Below are 19,918 nucleotides of genomic sequence, written 5' to 3'. Positions count from 1 at the left end.
CAAAATTAGGAAAGCCTACATTACTATGTTTGAATAATCCGTAATATGGGTTACTTTTAGGCAGTAACCGTCTCCACCCTTTCTGCAGGTGTGCCCAGCAGGTGAGCGCTGCCTCAACCAGGCTTTCAGCAAGCGCGAGTACAGCAATGTGGAGATCTTTAGGACCCTGTCACGTGGCTGGGGCCTCTGTTGTTCCCATGATATCAAGAAGGTAAAACTGGATTTGTATTTCGATTGCACACTGATTATACAAATACCTAACCTGTATTGTAATTCTTTAAAGTAGATTATACAATTGTAAAAATTAACTTATCAACAGGTGTTGAGAAGGCGTACTATTAGAAATCACTTAAATCACTTAAAGGTGCTGTAAGTGGTATTTCTTTGTTACAATATGTGTTAAATAGCTCTACATTCCAACAGCCACCACTAAGCTTGTCTTTTAAACCACACGTTGAAAGCCTGGTCAAGAGGCTAAAAGTGAGGTTGGGTTTCTTTTTCAGAAACAAATCGTGCTTTTCTTTTAATGCAAAGAAGCAACTAGTTGCTGCCACTTTTTTACCAGTATTAGATTATGGTGATGTTTTATACATGAATGCTTGTTCCACCTCACTACACATGTTGGACACTGCTTACCATGGTGTATTAAGATTTATTTCTGGATATAGATCACTTACCCATCATTGCACTCTGTATGCTAAAGTTAACTGGCCGTCCTTGACTGCCCGTAGACTGCTTCATTGGTACACCTTCATTTATAAAGCAATTATTGGTCAGCTCCCTTTTTACCTCGGTTCATACCTCACCATCACATCAAACCCATTTTACAGCTTACGATCCCAGGACTATTTATATGCCTCAGTACCCAGAACCCGCACAGAGTTTGGGAAAAGGGCCTTCATGTTCTCTGCTCCCTCTGCCTGGAATGGACTTCAAAAAACTTTGAAACTGCAGGCCCTCACTACCATATCTGATTTTAAAGTTCAAATTAAGGGCATTTTAAAGAATGAGATGGGAGAATGTCGCTGCTTCACTGCATAATGTGCTGTTATATTTTATGTTTTTAACCTGACCTTCTCTCCCCAGCAACCTCCTGCAGGGCCTCACCTTCCATCCTCTTTCTACCTTTTTACCCTACCCTCCAATCTCCCCCAATCCCATTCAATCTGATTTGCTGCAGCTCAAATGTATCCCCTTGCCCCACTTTGCCTTTTATGTATTTTTGTATGTTTGTTTTTTGTTTTTGCTGCCATTTTGGCCAGGTCTTGCTCGAAAAAGAGATCTTTGATCTCAAGTGACTACCTGGTAAAATAAAGGTAAAATTAATATAGAGTGTCTGGTCAGTAACATGGGTCTCTCAGTCCCTCCACTCTGCAGTAAACAAAAAATACATTTTCTGGTATCCCACTTTTTTTTTTTAAACTTTGGCCATTTCCCTGGCTCTTTTATACATTTATCGCATTTATACTTGGTCAAGTTCGACCGACAGAAGCAGGCTGAAAGGGTTCAGATGGGGGGGAAGACACTCTGGGAAAGGCACGGCTGCAGTCCGGGATTCGAACTCGCTCAGCCCCAGATCCGTGACGAGCACGGTTGTCCACGGCGCTGAAATAGCACTCGCGGTACGTGGTGAGCTACTGGAGCTCCCCTCTGGTATCCCACTTTATGCCTGTGGGAACGGGATACAAGAAAATGTATTTTGTGTTTACTGCAGAGCAGAGGGACTGAGAGACCCATGTTACTGACCAGACAGTGGAGGTTATTGCATGACTACTAGTGAGGCAGTGCTTCACCTAGATCCGGGGTGGCCAACCAGTCAGAGACTAATGGCGCTTTTCCACTGCATGGTACCTACTCTACTCTACTCTACTCTACTCGGTATTTTCGGTTTTCCATTACCAAAGTACCTGGTACCAGGCTGGTACCAGGTACTTTTTCGGTACTTTTTTAGTCCCTGCTCGAGTCTGGTTCCAAGCGCGAGCCAAGCGGGTAGAACTGGTACTATAAAAGTCACGTGAAACACTGCAGACCACTGATTGGTCAGAAGAGAGACGCGTCACTAGTTGGAGAGTCTGAACTGGTCTGAACGAAAACAGAAAGCCGGCGCCGCCATCTTTAATGTCTCGCATAGGATTTCATTATGGTTGCAGCAGGCACAAGTTCAATAAACAAACGATACAGTCACTGTGTATTCTGCCTCATTTATTGATTAAACAAAACCGACATCAACACAATTTGCCACCGAGCGGAGAGTTTAGTCTCGCAAAAAGATCGCTGACTTGTTAAGGCTTAAGCTCCACAACGGTGGAAGGAATGTTCTAATGTGCTAGCGTTTTAGCATGGCTATCGTACATAGCGGGTTCAATATAACTCGCTATTGATTGTTTGTATGAGTAACGTTAATGCTAGTAGAATAGACACAACGTGAGGTAATCACCATCCATTTTAAACCGGTTATTACCTAATGCTAACGTTAGCAAATAGACGCGACTGGTAACGTTACAGCGTTGTTGTTAGCCTAATGCTAACGTTAACGTTAGCATATATAGACAGCCTAGCTGACGTTAACGCTTGTAGAATAGACACAATGAGGGGTAACGTTAGCGTTAGCAGAATAGACACAACGAGAGTCTCGTTAATGTTGTTATTGATTGATTGAAAACTGTGTTTTACTCTGGCTTGCCAAGCTCATAGCCCCTTTCGTGACTGTGATGCACCGAGTGAATCCACAGTCACTTGCTCCTTAATAGGAAACCAACCTAGATTTACCATGAAGGACTGGTTCTGGCCGAACCGTTCGTTATACAAGTATCACAGATACATTTCAAAGGTACTCACAGTTGCACGAGGGTTTCGGACAGAGATACGGGATGGTTTGAAAGCTCGGCGTTGCTAATAAACATTTTAAATATTTTTTATAAACTGCTCAACACTGCATTATTTCCGGCGTTGGCTGCCTGGTGTGATCACAGCGCATGCGCATCATGCACCCAACGCCGGAAATAATGCCGTTTTGAGCAGTTTATAAAAAATATTTAAAATGTTTATTAGCAACGCCGAGCTTTCAAACCATCCCGTATCTCTGTCCGAAACCCTCGTACAACTGTGAGTACATTTGAAATGTCTCTGTGATACTTGTATAACGAACAGTTCGGCCAGAACCAGTCCTTCAGGGTAAATCTAGGTTGGTTTCCTATTGAGGATCAAGTGACTGTGGATTCACTCGGTGAGCTCTCATGCTGATCACCAGCAGCCCCGCCTCCCCACACGGAGACAAATGAGTACTTTATTTTAGTACCTGCAGTGGAAAAGCAACATGGTACCAGGTACCTAAAGCGAGTAGAGTAGAGTAGAGTAGAGTAGAGTCGAGTAGGTACTATGCAGTGGAAAAGCGCCATAAGAGCAAACATTACTGTGGTACCACAAAGAGCCACACCATATACCATCAACCTTTTTTTTCAGTCACGGCACCCTTCATGTGTTTATAGGTCTCACCCTCTGGCCTCTGAAGTTGTTAATGTCTTTTTTATTTGGGCCTCACAGGGTTAAAAGTACCCTGTGAGACCCACGGTTGCAAAATTACAAAATCACTTTTAGCCATTTAAAAAAAAGAATGTTTATTTAAAAAATGTTAAGCACATGTATAATCAATTGGTCCTGTTGGTCAGCCTCACAATGCTATTTGATAGTAAATGTGTTTATATGTCCCACCCTCTGGCCTCTGAAGTTGCTAATGTCTTTTTAATTTGGGCCTCACAGGGTTAACCTCTTAAGCCCGAGATATACAGTAAAAGTGTATATTTTCAGCATTATGTTTGTTTACCAATTATTTTAACTGTTATTAGTGAAATATAAGATTATAGAAATCTCAGGGCATTGAGTCGGAAACCGGCGCATATTGACAGGAGGAAGTGGCACAGCCAAAAGTGAGTGTAGTCTTTTGAAGGAAGAGACTCAGGGCTTTCGAATTTCGAAAAACTACCCTACCCAGCTCACAACAGCCCCTGTCAATCTTCTGGATTTACTTTTTTATTTCTCTTATTTTTTGGGATTATCTCCCACAAACCTGAACGTTATTGCCATAAAACAGAACGCAGTTAGTTTCTCTACCTTTCTGTGAACGTCTTGCAAAAAACGGTGTTGCAATACGATGAAAAATGGTGGAGAAATTTACATTATAAAAAAGATGGCAGAATTCAGTACTGTATCTACAAAACCTTCTGTTTAATCATCTTCCCTTTATTCATTTGCTTAGATTGTTCAGGTCTGGTCAATTTTAGCATGGTGTTATTCACAGTCAAAGATAAAACATTTTTAAATAGAATTGATATTCTCCTTTGGTTCATTACAATTTACTCAAGCCTAGTAACAGACACACTATTTCTGACACTGATCCATATATGTCCCTAGATTCAGATACCAAGAACATGCAAATGGGCATTTAATTTTTTTTTAAATGTTTATTCTACGTCCTTATGGAATGAGTGACATAAAAAAAAAAAAAAAGTATTATTATTATTATTTTTTTATGGATGGAAGAGCCGCACATTGACGGGCAAAGAGCCGCATGCGGCTCGCGAGTCGCGGGTTGGCCACCCCTGTCCTAGATCCTTTTCCGGTTTGTATAATCATAATAAACGCCCAAATCATATCGATTATTGCGTTATGGCAGCGATCGCTACACACGGACGTCTGTCTAGAGTCCCGCAACAATATGTGAGTGGCGGACGCATTTGCCAGATGCACGGAGATCTCCAGAGATCCATTTCCGGTTGCAACTCGCAGATCATCCACCAGGCGGCAGTATTGAAGCGTTGCAGAGTTGTGCAGGCTCCCACTGTATCAGACCAGGCTCCGTGATGGAATAATGAATACCATGTCGAAAAAATGAAATATGATCTCAATAACGTCGTATGCCGTGGAATGGCAGAATTAGCATGAACTTGAATCACGTTGTATGACGTTTTTGGCGCAGGATGTGTTAAAGGGTAAAAAAATTATTTAAATCCTGCACCAGAATGCAGGAAATTAAGTCTTTGTAACAAAATAATTCCTGGTGGGGGACCCCCACTTAGAAAGTGGCCTGACTGGGGCTATATTTCACACTATATTTCCCAGCCTGAATTATTTCCCCAGTCCGGCCCTGCTTATGTGAGTTGTCAATGGACAATGTGTGTGTGTGTGTGTGTGTGTGTGTGTGTGTGTGTGTGTGTGTGTGTGTGTGTGTGTGTGTGTGTGTGTGTGTGTGTGTGTGTGTGTGTGTGTGTGTGTGTGTGTGTGTGTGTGTGTGTGTGTGTGTGTGTGTGTGTGTGTGTGTGTGTGTGTGTGTGTGTGTGTGTGTGTGTGTGTGTGTGTGTGTGTGTGTGTGAGAATGAAGGACACTTGCTTGCTGTGTGAGAGAGAGAATTAAGTACATTTGCTGAAATACAGTTCTCACTTGCTATGTGAGAATGTTAGTTATTATGTTCTCAATGCCCCTTGCATTGTATGAGTTGTGTGGAAGAGTTTGCTAGTTCTAGTGCTACCCCTTTGTATATTGTGGCTGTGTCTGACAAAAGTTAACAATAAATAATGGTATTAGGAAAACATTTGCCTCCTGCGTGAACTGTGAATAGACTGTGAATAGTGAATAGACTGTGAATAGACTGTATTTTAATGTTGGTCATATGGTGGTACATGGAGAGCCAGCTACGTTCTCAGGTGGTACTTTGTGTAAAAAGGTTGAGAACCACTGTTCTAGATTTTTCTGTCATCATCACCACTCTACTGAGACTGACTGTGTGCAATTTGCCTTGAAAGAGACTGACATCGAGAAAAGAAGAGATTAATTTGCCTAATATAATAATTCATATTTTAAGATCTTTATTCAATTGTTCATCAACTTATTGTGCATCGTTTGATGATATATATATATTTTTTAATCTCAGTTGAAGTAGTGTAGTTGACGTGAACGTGCCTTCTTGGACTGTCTGTAAGCTAACTTGTTGTAGCTAACGTAGCTAAAGTGCTACCACCGCAGCTACCAGGGTGGAGTGTTTTGTTACCTGCCCAAGAGGGCTTACCGGAGTGCTACCACCGCAGCTACCAGGGTGGAGTGTTTTGTTACCTGCCCAAGAGGGTTTACCGGAGTGCTACCACCGCAGCTACCAGGGTGGAGTGTTTGGTTACCTGCCCAAGAGGGCTTACCGGAGTGTTACCACCGCAGCTACCAGGGTGGAGTGTTTGGTTACCTGCCCAAGAGGGCTTACCGGAGTGCTACCACCGCAGCTACCAGGGTGGAGTGTTTTGTTACCTGCCCAAGAGGGCTTACCGGAGTGCTACCACCGCAGCTACCAGGGTGGAGTGTTTTGTTACCTGCCGAAGACGTTGGGTGACTGTCTGAGTGACCACCTGTCAGAGTTGGACAGTCCCGAAAATGGAACGTGTGTCCCGCATCAACAGAACAATGTTTAGTGGATTTCTACAGCATCCTCACGCAAATGAAGGATCGATTAGATCACAAAAGACTGCCGTTTGTTGCATTGCTGGATTTGCAACTGTTTGCAAGCAGAGGAGGTCATTGAACGTTTCATCAGAAAATATCAAAGGATGGATTTAATTTACAAGTGATCAGATTCAGATGGGAGGGACACTACCGGTATTTCCTCGTAAGAAGTAATGTCGTCAATGGTGAGTGACATTTTTTTTTTATATTTAGTAGCTGTGTGGGGCGGGCCTGTGTTGATTATGAATTAATTGGCTGTATTTTACTGCGTGCGTTGGTTTCTTGTGGGTCCGCTGTGGCCTTGCGTGTGTGTGTGTCTGCACGCACGTGTGTCGTTCATTTCCTATAGTGCTGAGTGATGTCCATGTGAATGTAAATGTCCTAACCCAACCCCCTCCAATGTACAGTAAATTACCTAACCCAAGAATACACGAGACCCTCTTCTACCAAGTGTGGTTTCGTCGATATTCCAATGTACAGTTTTGCTTGTACAGTTTCCCCCACCCCGCCTACCCAACCCCCCCACCCCACCCACCCAACCACCTCCAATGTACAGTTCCCCCCAATTTTTTTTTTATATTTAGTAGCTGTGTGGGGCGGGCCTGTGTTGATTATGAATTCATTGGCTGTATTTTACTGCGTGAGTTGGTTTCTGCCTTTCTGTGGGTCCGCTGTGTGTGTGTGTGTGTGTGTGTGTGTGTGTGTGTGTGTGTGTGTGTGTGTGTGTGTGTGTGTGTGTGTGTGTGTGTGTGTGTGTGTGTGTGTGTGTGTGTGTGTGTGTGTGTGTGTGTGTGTGTGTGTGTGTGTGTGTGTGTGTGTGTGTGTGTGTGTGTGTGTGTGTGTGTGTGTGTGTGTGAATTTCATAAGCTCTATTGTACAGTCTTGCTTGCTATGGGTTCTTCTATAATTTCCTTTGTTGTGAGGGACCAGATTGGGAGACAGTAAGATATTGGTGAAAGAAAAATTGCATGTAGATATGTGTTTGAAACAGTGAGGGTAAGAAATGGTCTGATCTGGCTGTAAACAAATAGTTTTTGATTTGCCTTCTTGACTAAGCTATTGATGTGATGTTTGTAAGTGAGGCGTGTGTGTCAAGAGTTACTCCAACGTATTTATTACTAGTCTTTAACTGTAGTGTCTGTCTGCTGTCTTCATAACCACACTGTGTGTCTGTACTTCTTTATTACATTTTTTTTAATCTCTCCTAGGGCTGGGCGATATGGCAAAAAATCATATCGCGATAACGATATGGTTTATCATATTACTCGATATCGATAATTATCGAAATTGTTATAAGTAAATGTTTTCTTTTTTTTTTTTTTTTTTAAACAACAGATGTATGTTTATTTTGCAGCAATTCTTTGTCGTTGCCGCCATCTTTAGTGTTGCATCCCCTCACACTCCAGTTCTCAGGCTGCAGCTGGTTTAAAAGCGAAAGTAAACCAGCTTCTCTGCTGGCTGTGGCTCCAGGGGAGTTGAACAGTTCTGGCTCTGCTAGTTTCTTTTCGATCTTTTGGCGCTTTTTTTGTGGACAAACCACCGCACATGTGCACCGTGACTCGTGACTGGAGTCTAGCTCTGCTAGCACACATAGCCTACTGTGTACAGACGGTTTCAAACTGTATTTTAAATTAGAAAGCAAACAAAATAAATGGACAAGAGAAAAATAAATCTCAATTTGGTCAGTATTGTCATTTGGACAAGCAAAGCCATTACTTTAAGTTGCAGGCAAGAAAGACAAGTCTGTCCACTGTCTCTGGTTTTAAAACTGCCCTGTTGCAGGTAAAAAAAAAAAAAAAAAAAAAAATCTTTTTCGATATTCGATATAGATTATTAACACTTTAACTGCCCAAGGTTAAATTCATGATATACCATCCCTTGCCAGCTCTATTTAACATGGAGAAGTTCCCCTTCTTTGCAGGGCTATAACTTTTTAAATTATATTGCTAGATTGCCATTATTAGGGCCCATTCAATGTCCTATATGTATTGTTCATGGTGTAGCAACGTTAAACTTTTTCATTCACATATTCATACTAAAATATGGTCTAAAGTATAAGTATGTTTTCATCTCTTTCTGCAGCTTTCTCCAGAACTTGATTTATAGCCCCAAATGCATTATATTGATGATGAAATACAGTTTGATAGCGATCTGTGCCAGATAATAAATTTCAACTGGATGTGGTTCTGGAAGTTACTACACGTCATCTGATGTTGACCGGATGGGTGAGGGGGCGTTTATAATTCCGTGGGCAACGTTATACCATTCATCTAATGTGGGTCATATGTTCATCATAGCAGTTTATATCGAACACGGTAAAACTCACCCCAGTCTCCTCGGGCCGTTTGGCGATCAGCGTGGAGTAGACAGTTTTCAATTATGGGATGTTGAAATGCCAGATCTATTTCCAGGTTGTATAATAGTATATACGTCCAAATCATGTTGTTTTTTCGAGTTATTTCCACCGATCGATGTTCACTGTGTGAAGACGGAGTCTCTCTAACATTAGCGAGTGCCCGGACCACATATGGAGTGAGTCCTGCCGGTTCAAAGGTTGACATCCGGTTTCGATCTGCCGATCGGCCACCAGATGGCGCTCTTGAACCGCTAGAGGGTTGAGAGGAGATCAGCAGTGTGTCTCAAGGCTGCAGAGGGGAAATATGATTCCGATCACAGATTTTTGAAATATTGATATCAAAGACGATTTACGGCGTCCTCGGCAACTTGAGCATGGCTAGGAAAGACGCCTAAACACGTTCCCGGCAGTTAAAGTGTTAAAATATATCGCGATATTTATCGTTATATCGCCCAGCCCTAATCTCTCCCGTCCTCCCCAATATTTTTAACTCACAGCCACCACTGACACACACATTGGGGGATGTTTTAAAAATATTATTTAACATATAATATAATATAATATAATAATTTGTGCTTCACCAAAAAAAATTGTCAGCAGCCACTGCCAGACACTCTATATCAGTGATGACTGTTGGAATGTAGAGCTATTATTTATATAATATAACATGTAGACTACTTATTTTAACCAGCGAAATAAATACCACTTACAGCCCCTTTAATGAGGCATAGAGGCCTTTTCTCTCCAGCCCACCTAACATTCTGCCTGCATTTCCTCTTATCAGGGGGAGTTTGTGAGCGAGTACGTGGGGGAGGTGGTCGACGAGGAGGAATGCCGATCAAGGATCAGACATTCTCAGGAGAATGACATCGGTAACTTCTACATGCTCACTCTCGACAAGGTGAAGATGAACATTCACATTTTCTGCCATAACGTCTTTCATTTATTTCCTTTCTGTGTTGTTCTGATCAAAATCTCTGATATATGACTAGAGCTGGGTATTATTTGAAAATGTTCAATATTGGTACCAAAACAATACTATTTTCAATATGTATTTCAATACATTTTGGATTGGTTGAACAGAAGAAACAGCCAATCACCAGCCTTATTGGAACAAACATGTTTATTACTGATTATTTTGTTACTCGATAGTATTGAAGTAATTTGATCTATGCCATAAAAGGATAGAATTTTAATACCTATGCCTTCATATGACATAATGTCATACGTGTGTGTTGCTGTCCCAGGATCGGATCATAGACGCCGGGCCAAAGGGAAACGAGGCTCGCTTCATGAACCACTGCTGCCAGCCCAATTGTGAGACCCAGAAGTGGACGGTGAGCGGGGACACTCGCGTGGGGCTGTTCGCTCTCATCGACGTCTCCGCAGGTAAGAACAACGCTGGAATTAATAACTGAGGGATATCAGGGTCTCCTGTTGGAAGTTTGTGGTATTGTGATGGTATGTTTAGGCATATTTATGCTGCAAATGTTGCGTAATTCTGCACTTAAGTCATTTTACCATAGGGATGCCTTGGCCATAATACCATGATGCTACCTACAGGCAAATGTAGGCATTCCAAGCCCATGTAGATTATGTTATCTGACAGGTTGTGTATAACCTATACATATAACTCAAAGATTATATTTGTTTTGCCCAAAATTGACCCATGTTCAAGCCTATATTTTCACTTGATGGAGCATCTGTTCTCTGTGTCCTCCTAGTAATCAGCTAGTCGAGTTCAACTGGTGATACAAAATAATGTGACTGAAAGCGACCCTTTGTCCCCGTCTGTCTCTCCAGGCACAGAACTGACCTTCAACTACAACCTGGAATGTCTGGGCAATGGGAAGACTGTGTGTAAATGTGGAGCGTCGAATTGCAGTGGCTTTCTGGGAGTGAGGCCAAAGGTGAGAGGAAAGAGACTAAGACTAGATATAATGCTGTGTTCCATTTGATCTAAAACATTTTAGATTATTATCAAATTATCAAAATAATCGCATTTTCAGATTGACACCCGTGTATTTTTCTTTTCAGTTATACATTTGCTTTTGAATAGACCATAGTCCTTTTTTTATTTTTATTTTTTTTACAGGTATTTGTATTTGTCATTTTTATTTGTATTTTTTGCACAATCGAAGCGGGCATGGCCACCTTCATTTCACTATATGTCTTGTGTATGTATGTGATAAATAAACCTCTTGAAACATTTCCAACTTTCAAATAAAAAGATAAAATAAATTCTTCTCCCCCCCCCCCCCCCCCCCCCCATACAGAACAACCCTCCGTCTGATGACAAGGGACGCAAGAAGAGGGGCCAGGCGAAGAAGAAGACCAAGGTGGTGGTCACCAAAGAGCGGGATGACGAGTGCTTCAGCTGCGGAGACGGAGGACAGATGGTGTCCTGTAAGAGACCCGGCTGTCCAAAGGTCTACCACGCAGACTGCCTAAACCTCACCAAGAGACCCGCAGGTCAGTCACTCGTGGCTTGTGGAGTCCTTCTGTAGGTCCTGGTTTGGATAAATAGACCCACAACGACTGTGCTCCTTTCTGTGTATCACCGCTTTATTGAATTAATAGATGGACAATGTTTCAGCCACAAGGGTCCTTCACCTGGTCAGGTCTTGGCTGAGACCCTGATGAAGGCTAGGGATGGGTGTCATTTGAAAGTTTACCAATACTAGACATCCCAGTCCCGATAAACATTATGCACTGTGTATATTTTTATTTTAGTTTGTTTTATAAGTACACAATATAGTTTCAGTTAGTATAAAACGATTCTAAGGTCTAGTTATTATTAAATTTTTTTTAATGAAAATCTGTTTTCACACCTAGTTTTAGTTGTTAGTTTTAGTTAACACTTTGGTCGCCAGGCTTATATTCTTAATATACCATCCTCCGCCAGCTCTATTTGTCTATGGGGATGTTTACCTTCTTTGCAGGGCTATAACTTTTTAAATTGTATTGCTAAATTGACATTACTATGGCCCATTCAACGTCAAGTATCTATTGTTCAGAGTGTAGCAACGTTATACTTTTTCATTCACATATTCATACTAAAATACGGTCTAAAGTATAAGTATGTTTTTATCGTTTTCTGCAGCTTTCTCCAGAACGTGATTTATAGCCCCAAATGCATTATATTGATGATCAAATACAGTTTGATAGCAATCTGCGCGAGATAAAAAATGTCAAATGGACGTGCTTCTAGAAGTTACTACTGATCATCTGATGTTGACAGGATGGGGGGGGGGGGGGGTAGTTTATAATTCCGTGGCCAACGTTAGATGATTCATCTAGTGTGGGTGATATGATCATTAGAGCAGTTGGTATCGAACACGTTAAAAAATAACGCTGAATCTTACCTTGGTTCCTCATAGCGTTGGGCGATGAGCGTGGAACAGAAATATTCCTATTATGGGATGTAGAAATATGCGATCCATTTCCAGGTTGTATAATAGTATATATGTCCAAATCATGTTGTTTATCGAGTTATTGGTAACGGATTGCTATCCGTTGTGTCTAGCTCGAGTCCTGGGACTATTACAGAGTGATTGGACCGAATTGAAATGAGCACCAGCTTCCATTTCCTGTTTCCGCTCTGGGCGATCCGCCGATCGGCCACCAGATGGCGCTCTTGAACCGTTGGAGAGTTGAGAGGGGATCAACAGTAGATCTCAAGACTCCGGGGAGAAATATGATTTCGATCACAGATTTTTGAAATATTGATATCAAAGACGTGGTACGGCGTCTTTGGCAGAATGAGCATGGCGGGGAAAGACGTCCTACGGCGTTTTTGGCGACCATAGTGTTAACCTTGGTCGCGATTGGCTGTGAAGTTTTTTTAAAGGGGACATGCATTGCTATTCCTTTCACTATTTGGGCAACTTTACACAATTCCTGTGAGTCTATGGAACACATCTGTAAAGTTAAATTTTTTTTTAATTCATTGTTTTATATTTTTAATCAATTACTCAAAAGCAAAACAATTTAACTTCAAGATTCCAAGCTGTTTGGGCTGGGCTCCGCCCATAAGCACTTTGAGTGACAGTCGCCCACAGTCTGCGACTGGCACAGAGAGAGAGGTAGAAAGATTGAGGGGGATACTAATTCATTTCGCCGCGGGGGGCATAATCCCACGGGACAAGGCATTGGTAACTTGTTTCAAATGACAATATATACCGCTGTGAATATTATTGCACGGATCGGAATATGGGCGTGCGCGTGGGAGTCAAAGATATTTTGACAGTGATATCCCAGGGAGAAGACCCTCCACCAGCCCTGTGCGCACACACATTTACACACTCCTGCGCACGGTCCCTCTCTCTCTCTACCAGGGAGAAGACCCTCCACGCGCGCCGGTCAGGTTGTGTGTAAAATGCGTGTGTGTTTGTGTTTCCCCGCGCGCCGGTCAGGTTGTGTGTTTGTAAATGCATGTGTGTTTGTGTTTCCCCGCGCGCCGGTCAGGTTGTGTGTGTGTAAATGCGTGTGTGTTTGTGTTACCCTGCGCGCCGGTCAGGTTGTGTGTGTGTGTAAATATGTGTGTTTGTTTCCCAGACAGAAGCTCCTGTCCCTCTATCTCTATCTCTCTCTCTCTCTCCCTCTTTATCTCTCTCTCCCTCTTTATCTCTCTCTCGCTCGCTCGTTCTCTGCCTCTCTCTGTCGGCACCCGCTTGAGGAAGTGCAGGTATTTACACTCGCATGGTTGCGCTACAACCATAGAGGGGGAGTTAGTTATGCAGATCAGTGCCTTATTCACGTCAGCAAAACAGTCAAATCAGAATGACCTAATTCACTGGGGGAGGAGATTGTCTCAACTGAATTAGAGCAATCCGCCAAAATGGTAATTAGAGACACAGATGCACCGATATGAAAATTTGCCACCGATACCGATTGTTCAACTAACACAATCGGCCGATACCGATACCGATGTTTGTGGCAAAAAAATATATATATTATAATTTTATTTTTTATATATAATTTTTTTAATTTTTTTTATTAAACTACTGTATATTTGTATGTCTCTAAATGTTTTGATTAATTGAAAATGAAGGACCCTTATGTAAAAAAGCCGAAAGTCTTTTTCTGGTCTTCATCCTCCAGTCCACTGAGCTGTACTGTATTGTACCCATTCTGCAATCTGTTAATAAAGTTTTCAATCAATCAATCAGACAAATGTATAGAAAAGCTTTTATTATAACCATAACAAGAAATTATATTGTTTATGAAAATGTTTTAGCCCTATGCTTGACTATTATTTTAGGCATGGCAACAAATAAAATAATAATAATAAAATGAATAAATAAAATATTAAATAAATAAATAGGCTACACGTTTCTCTTTTTGTGTTACAAATTGTGCTCACCGATATGAACATAGGCCTCTTTACTTACTTAAAAAAAGGAAACATCAAGAAATATGTTAATGGTATTAATTCCACCATGCCATGTGTGTTTTTTAGGGCTGTCAGTTTATCGCGTCAATTAGATTAATTAATTACACAGCAAATTATCGTGTTATGAAAATTAACTCAAAATTAATTACAAAAGATATATATATATATATATTCTTTTTTTTTTATAATATTTTTTTTGTATCTCATTCATTCCATAAGAATGTCGAATACACATTTACAGACTTTTTTTTTTAATATGGTCCATTTGCATGTTCTTGGTATCTGATTCTAGGGAATGTATTCCCAGTGTCAGAAATACTGTGGGCTAGATCCACAAAGAATGGATTGCACGGTGCAAGTTGCACCCTTACTTACAATTCATTATGAATTGAAAATGGGGGACCCTAGGGCGGTTAGGTGGTCGAGCGGAGATTGCGTTCGTCACCAGCCCCGGAGCTGTGAGCTTGGTTCGCCTGTTCGAATCCAGCTCACAGCTCCGGGGTTGTCACCAGCTTGCCTGGCCGTCTGCACTGATACAATTGGCTGTATCAGAGGGTGGGAGAAGCTGGCGGGGTGGGTCCGGGTCGTTGTAAACAGCGACTCCTACAGTTCGGTCGGGGCGCCTGCTAAGCGCGGATTGGACGTGAGGGGGATAGTGTGGTCCTCCCACACGCTACGCCCTCTCAATGAGAATCCGCGCTGCCAGGTGAAAAGAAGCGGTGATTGGCTGGACGTGTGTCGGAGGAAGCACGTGGTAGCCTCCACTCTCCCAAATGATCTGACTGTGGGGGGTAAAGCGCAGCGACCAGGAAGGGACTGGGAATTGGCATACGACTAACATTGGGATGGGAGAAAATCGGAGGAAAATGGAGGGGGAAAAAGACTAATAAAAAAAAAAAAAAAAAATGGGGGACCCTGATGTAAACAAGACGAAAGTCTTTCTCTGGGATGGGTACCTTTCACATTTGAACCGATACGGTACCGGTACCTGTGAATCGATACCGGTACCCAACGGTACCTTTTTTCGGTACTTTAGTCTCAAGAAATTTAATTTACCTACCTCAGTCGTGAAAAAAAATCCAAACTTCAAATAACTACAATTTCGACAGTTTTCGGCTTGCCATTGCTCCGACTGCTTTGTTGTTGAATCAAGTCAAATCCTAGGTAAGCATATATTGTGCGTGTGAACGTTGACATGAAAAGAAAAAAGGTAAAAAAGAAAAAGTTAAAAAATTATTATTATTATTTTTATTTTTTTTCTGTATCTCACTTGAATCGATACTCGGTAGTACCGACGTGTTTCGGTTTGGTACCTCAAAAGTACAGAATTCGGTACCCATCCCTAGTCTGCATCCCCTTGTGTGTATTGAGCCGTACTGTATTGTACCCATTCTGCAATCTGTTAATAACATTTTCATTCAATCAATCGATCTGCGCGGTGATTGATTGAATGGAAATTTTATTTTGAGTAAATTGTAATGAACCAAATGAGAATATCAATACATTTTTTTTATTATCTTTGACTGTGAATAACACCATGCTCAAATTGACCAGACCTGCAAAATCTAAGCAAATTAATAGATGGAAGATGATTAAACAGAAGGTTTTGTAGATACAGTACTGAATTCTGCTATCCGGACACATGCAATTTGAAATATGATTATAGAATATAGAATATCAGGCATAAAATGGTTATGCGATTAAAATGCGATTGATTAGATTAATTAATTACAAATCCTGTAATTAATTAGATACATTTTATTAATCGCCTGACAGCACTAGTGTTTTTATTTCATAATGCTCATGAGTCATGATTATTGCTGAAGTCTGAGTCATACAATACTGTTACGACCCTGGCTCATGGGTACGCAACCTATGTGTAACCAACACCAAAACCCTGTGCTCTAACTCAAAACTGCTACTAAACCAAGGAACTATTAATGTAAATGTAAACTAAAGTGCTAAGGTAAACCAACGGACAAGGACTGAAGAACCTAATAGCTCTTTCTCCAAACACCGACTCTGCATGTGTGTTCCTAGGTCTGTCTTTACAGCTCCCAGCAGGTAACCAATCAGCACTAATTGGCTAATTGGCAGCCCTCACTTGCATGCCCTGGTGACACAGGAGTGACCAGCCTCTAGTACATAACACCTCCCCCACCAAACTGGTTGCCCAAGAGGCAACCACTACACAACAACCCATAAACAAAACAAAAAACAACTGTGAGCCCTTAGGTGTCAGGGCCTCTACCACAACAGCGATAACGGGTACCACAAACACCGGTACTATGATCGTGAGAGGGCGTCTGCTAGCACGTTGTCCCTCCCACGAATGTGGCGAATATCCAAGTTATACGCCTGGAGGAACAAACTCCATCGCATCAAACGATGGTTCGAATTCACCATGCTGCGAAGAAACACCAAAGGGTTATGGTCTGTATACACAACAAGGGGTAAACTGGAGGATCCAACGTAAACATAAAAATGGTTCAAGGCAAGAACCGGGTCGGCCCCTGTCGAACACGACCACCGATACCGATCTGTCAAAATTATACTGCAAACCAAAATCAACCTGAGAACTGCGCTTAACAGAACAGAACACAGCACAACAAAACCATAAATCACTGATACCACCACCGCACCCATATCCATCCCACCTGGCACTGGCAGTTCAGGATACTGCACACCGTGAACATCCAGAGTAGGCTGTACCGCCTCAGGTACAGCCCCAGTGTACCTGGCAGTACGACAGTCACAATAACGTCTGGAACACCATCTAAAATGGCGTCACCCAAAATAACTTTGTCCTGATCAAAATCAAAATGGCTGCCACTCAACAGACCAGGTCGCGAAGGCGGCTCCTGCTCCACAGGACACAGGTAACTAGGTTTTTTTTTAACTTATATTTTTATTTGCATTTTTGATTTACAGACATCTCAGACAATACAATTAAACAGACAGAAACAATAAAGAAAAAATTATAACATCCAAAAGAATAGTGATGCACCGATGTGAAAATGGTGGCCGATACCGCTAACCGACATTAATATTGCTGTTCTGGTCGGCACCGACATCCACCGATGTCGACATCTCTGCACAGAAAACACTTTTTTATGATAATCAAACAAAGAGCTACTTTCCAAAACGCATACTTTTTTTTTACTTTTGTAACTTATTTTCAGAAATTACTGATATTTTGAAACAGTTTAAGGCCAAAACATGTAAAAAGAAAAAATAATATTACATTTTAAATAAAAAAAAAATAAAAAATTATATCGGCCCATATCGGCCCTATCTTGATATCGGGCCGATACCGATGTGTAAAAAAAACGGCCATATCGGCCGATATTATGTCAGCGGCCAATATATCGTGCATCACTAAAAAAGAAAACAAAAATAAAAGAGAGGGGGTGACATGGGTTCAACGGTCAATTCTATCTTTACCTTGTTTATTTACATTTCAATTTATTTTATAGTTCCCTTGTTCCCTTTTCATTCTTTTTTTTTAAACAATATGTTTATAGGTATTTTCTTTTTTTTTTTTTTTTTCAGTTTAACAGCATCAGTTCAACAACCATACAAAAGGAAATGCTGCCAACTGCCCCCCCCCCTCCCCGAGTTACAGAAAAATAAATGCATATTAACCCCCCCCCCCCCTGAAAAAAAAAAAAAAATCGGCCAGACCCCCCCTCCCTCCCCCCAGACTAGGACCTCGACAAATTCAGTTTTTTCTTTTTTTACACATTTTGAGAGTTTTGTAAACCCAGTTACACCCGTCTAACAGGTGCCCATACTACACCAAACAAATAAATGTCTACCATTCCATCTTTTCTCTTCAACAAGCAACTAATAACATTTACAGTATCATTCATTGCAATATATACCCTTCAGAAAGACAAAAGGGAGCTTCAATAATAGCCTATATCATCAACCTACTATGTAATCTGTTCTAAGTATTGCCTAAACCCAGCCCAGCATTTATCAAAGAGACGTGGTTTTTTCTTAAGATTGAACATTATTTTCTCTGATGCCATGTACGAAGAGATTTCACTAAGCCACATAGACATGGGGGGGGATTCAGCACTTTTCCACAGCATGGCAATACACTTGTTCCCTGCAATCATGGCCAATTTAATGATCCGCACCTTGCCTCTCTTATCTGGAGAAATGTCAGACATGTCTCCTAATAATGCTAATTTAGGTGTACATGGGATCTCAAGGCCTGTGACCTCTTCGAGAGTCTCCCAAATTGAGCCCCAGTAAGGTCTCAGTTTGTTACATTCCCAGAACATGTGGAGCAGGCTACCTGTTTCCGTTGAGCACCTAGGGCAAAGGTCAGAGATAGCCTCATTCATCCTGTGAAGTCTTTCCGGCGTAAAATAGGTTCTATGGAGAATGTTAAATTGCATAAGTTTATGTCGAGTGTTATATGAAAAAGATAGTGCAGACTCACATAGTGATTCCCATTCATCTTCATCAAAGGTACAGTCCAGGTCCCGCTCCCATTTGTTCTTGGCATTTAGGGGTATAATTTCTGTACTGGTCAGGATTCTATCATATGTTAATGATAGGATGCCTCTAGTGTGAATAACTCCTTTTAGAATATCATCTATGAGGAGGGGTTTTGGAAGAGTGGCGTTTCCTCCCTGACCTGTACCTATGAAGTGTCTGACCTGTAGGTATTTAAAGAAATTAGTAGTTGGAAGGTGGAAGGCGGCACGTAACTGTTCAAAGGACATAAGTATGTTATTATCAAATAGGTCCCCAAAAGTTTTAATTCCCTGAGTGTACCACTTCTTGGTGATGCCATCTCTAAGTGATTCTGGCAAAGCTGGATTGTTGTGGAAGGGGGTCTTCCTGTGAAATGCAATAAAGCTACCAAGATGTGTCTGAATCTCAAACCATGTTCTTGCTGTGTGTTTAATAAATGGGTTATCTGAACAATTCTTCAGGGTGTGGTACTTCCTGATAAAAGGAATTCCGGCCAGCGGTACGTCCATCGTATGGCATTGTTCTATTTGTCTCCAGGCAGGGGAATTAGTCGACTCATTCTGCCAAATCCACAGAGCCCTTGTCTGTGCAGCCCAGTAATAGCGTTGGAAGTCCGGGAGTTTCAGTCCACCACACTGGGGGGAATTATATAGGGTTTTAATTTTAATTCTAGGGACCTTCCTTCTCCATATGAATGCAGATATTATCCTTTGTAATTTCTTGAAGAAGTTCTTATGTATAGATATAGGGAGGGTTTGAAAAAGATAGAGAAATTTAGGTAGGATGTTCATCTTAATGCAGTTCACACGTCCGATTAGCGAGAGAGGCAGCTGCATCCATCTATCTAGGTCCTTCTCCACCTTTTTAAGTAGTGGGTCATGATTTAGTAAGAAAATTGTATCTATTTGGTTCGGGATTTTTAGACCCAAATATGTTACAAATTGTGAGTTCCACTGGAAGGGGAAATTGGACCTTGGCATTTTTTCGGCTAGTGAGTTAAGTGGCATGGCCACGCTTTTTTGTGCATTAATCTTGTAGCCTGAGATTACATTATACTTTGACAGTGTTTCCATAAGGGCAGGCATGGATGAGTCGAGATTGGTTAGAAACAGGACTATGTCGTCCGCGTATAAAGAGATGACATGGCTCTCAGGACCCACCTTGATCCCACTAATAGCTTTATGTGACCTTA

General features: G+C 41.5%; 1 protein-coding gene across 1 annotated transcript in view; it reads left to right on the top strand.

Annotated features, from left to right (window-relative positions):
• Window positions 1–19,918, top strand: part of nsd1b (nuclear receptor binding SET domain protein 1b) — a 99,404-nt gene that overhangs the window by 56,949 nt on the left and 22,537 nt on the right. Inside the window, exons 18-22 of the mRNA XM_084320496.1 lie at window positions 89–211; window positions 9,625–9,741; window positions 10,088–10,229; window positions 10,644–10,750; window positions 11,117–11,312. Of these exons, the coding sequence (XP_084176622.1) occupies window positions 89–211; window positions 9,625–9,741; window positions 10,088–10,229; window positions 10,644–10,750; window positions 11,117–11,312 (685 nt within the window). The remainder of the gene's footprint in view (window positions 1–88; window positions 212–9,624; window positions 9,742–10,087; window positions 10,230–10,643; window positions 10,751–11,116; window positions 11,313–19,918) is intronic.

This window comes from Notolepis coatsorum (assembly GCF_963971535.1).
Source record: "Notolepis coatsorum genome assembly, chromosome: 8".
NCBI lineage: Eukaryota > Metazoa > Chordata > Actinopteri > Aulopiformes > Paralepididae > Notolepis > Notolepis coatsorum.
This window is presented reverse-complemented; position numbering and strand designations above follow the sequence as displayed.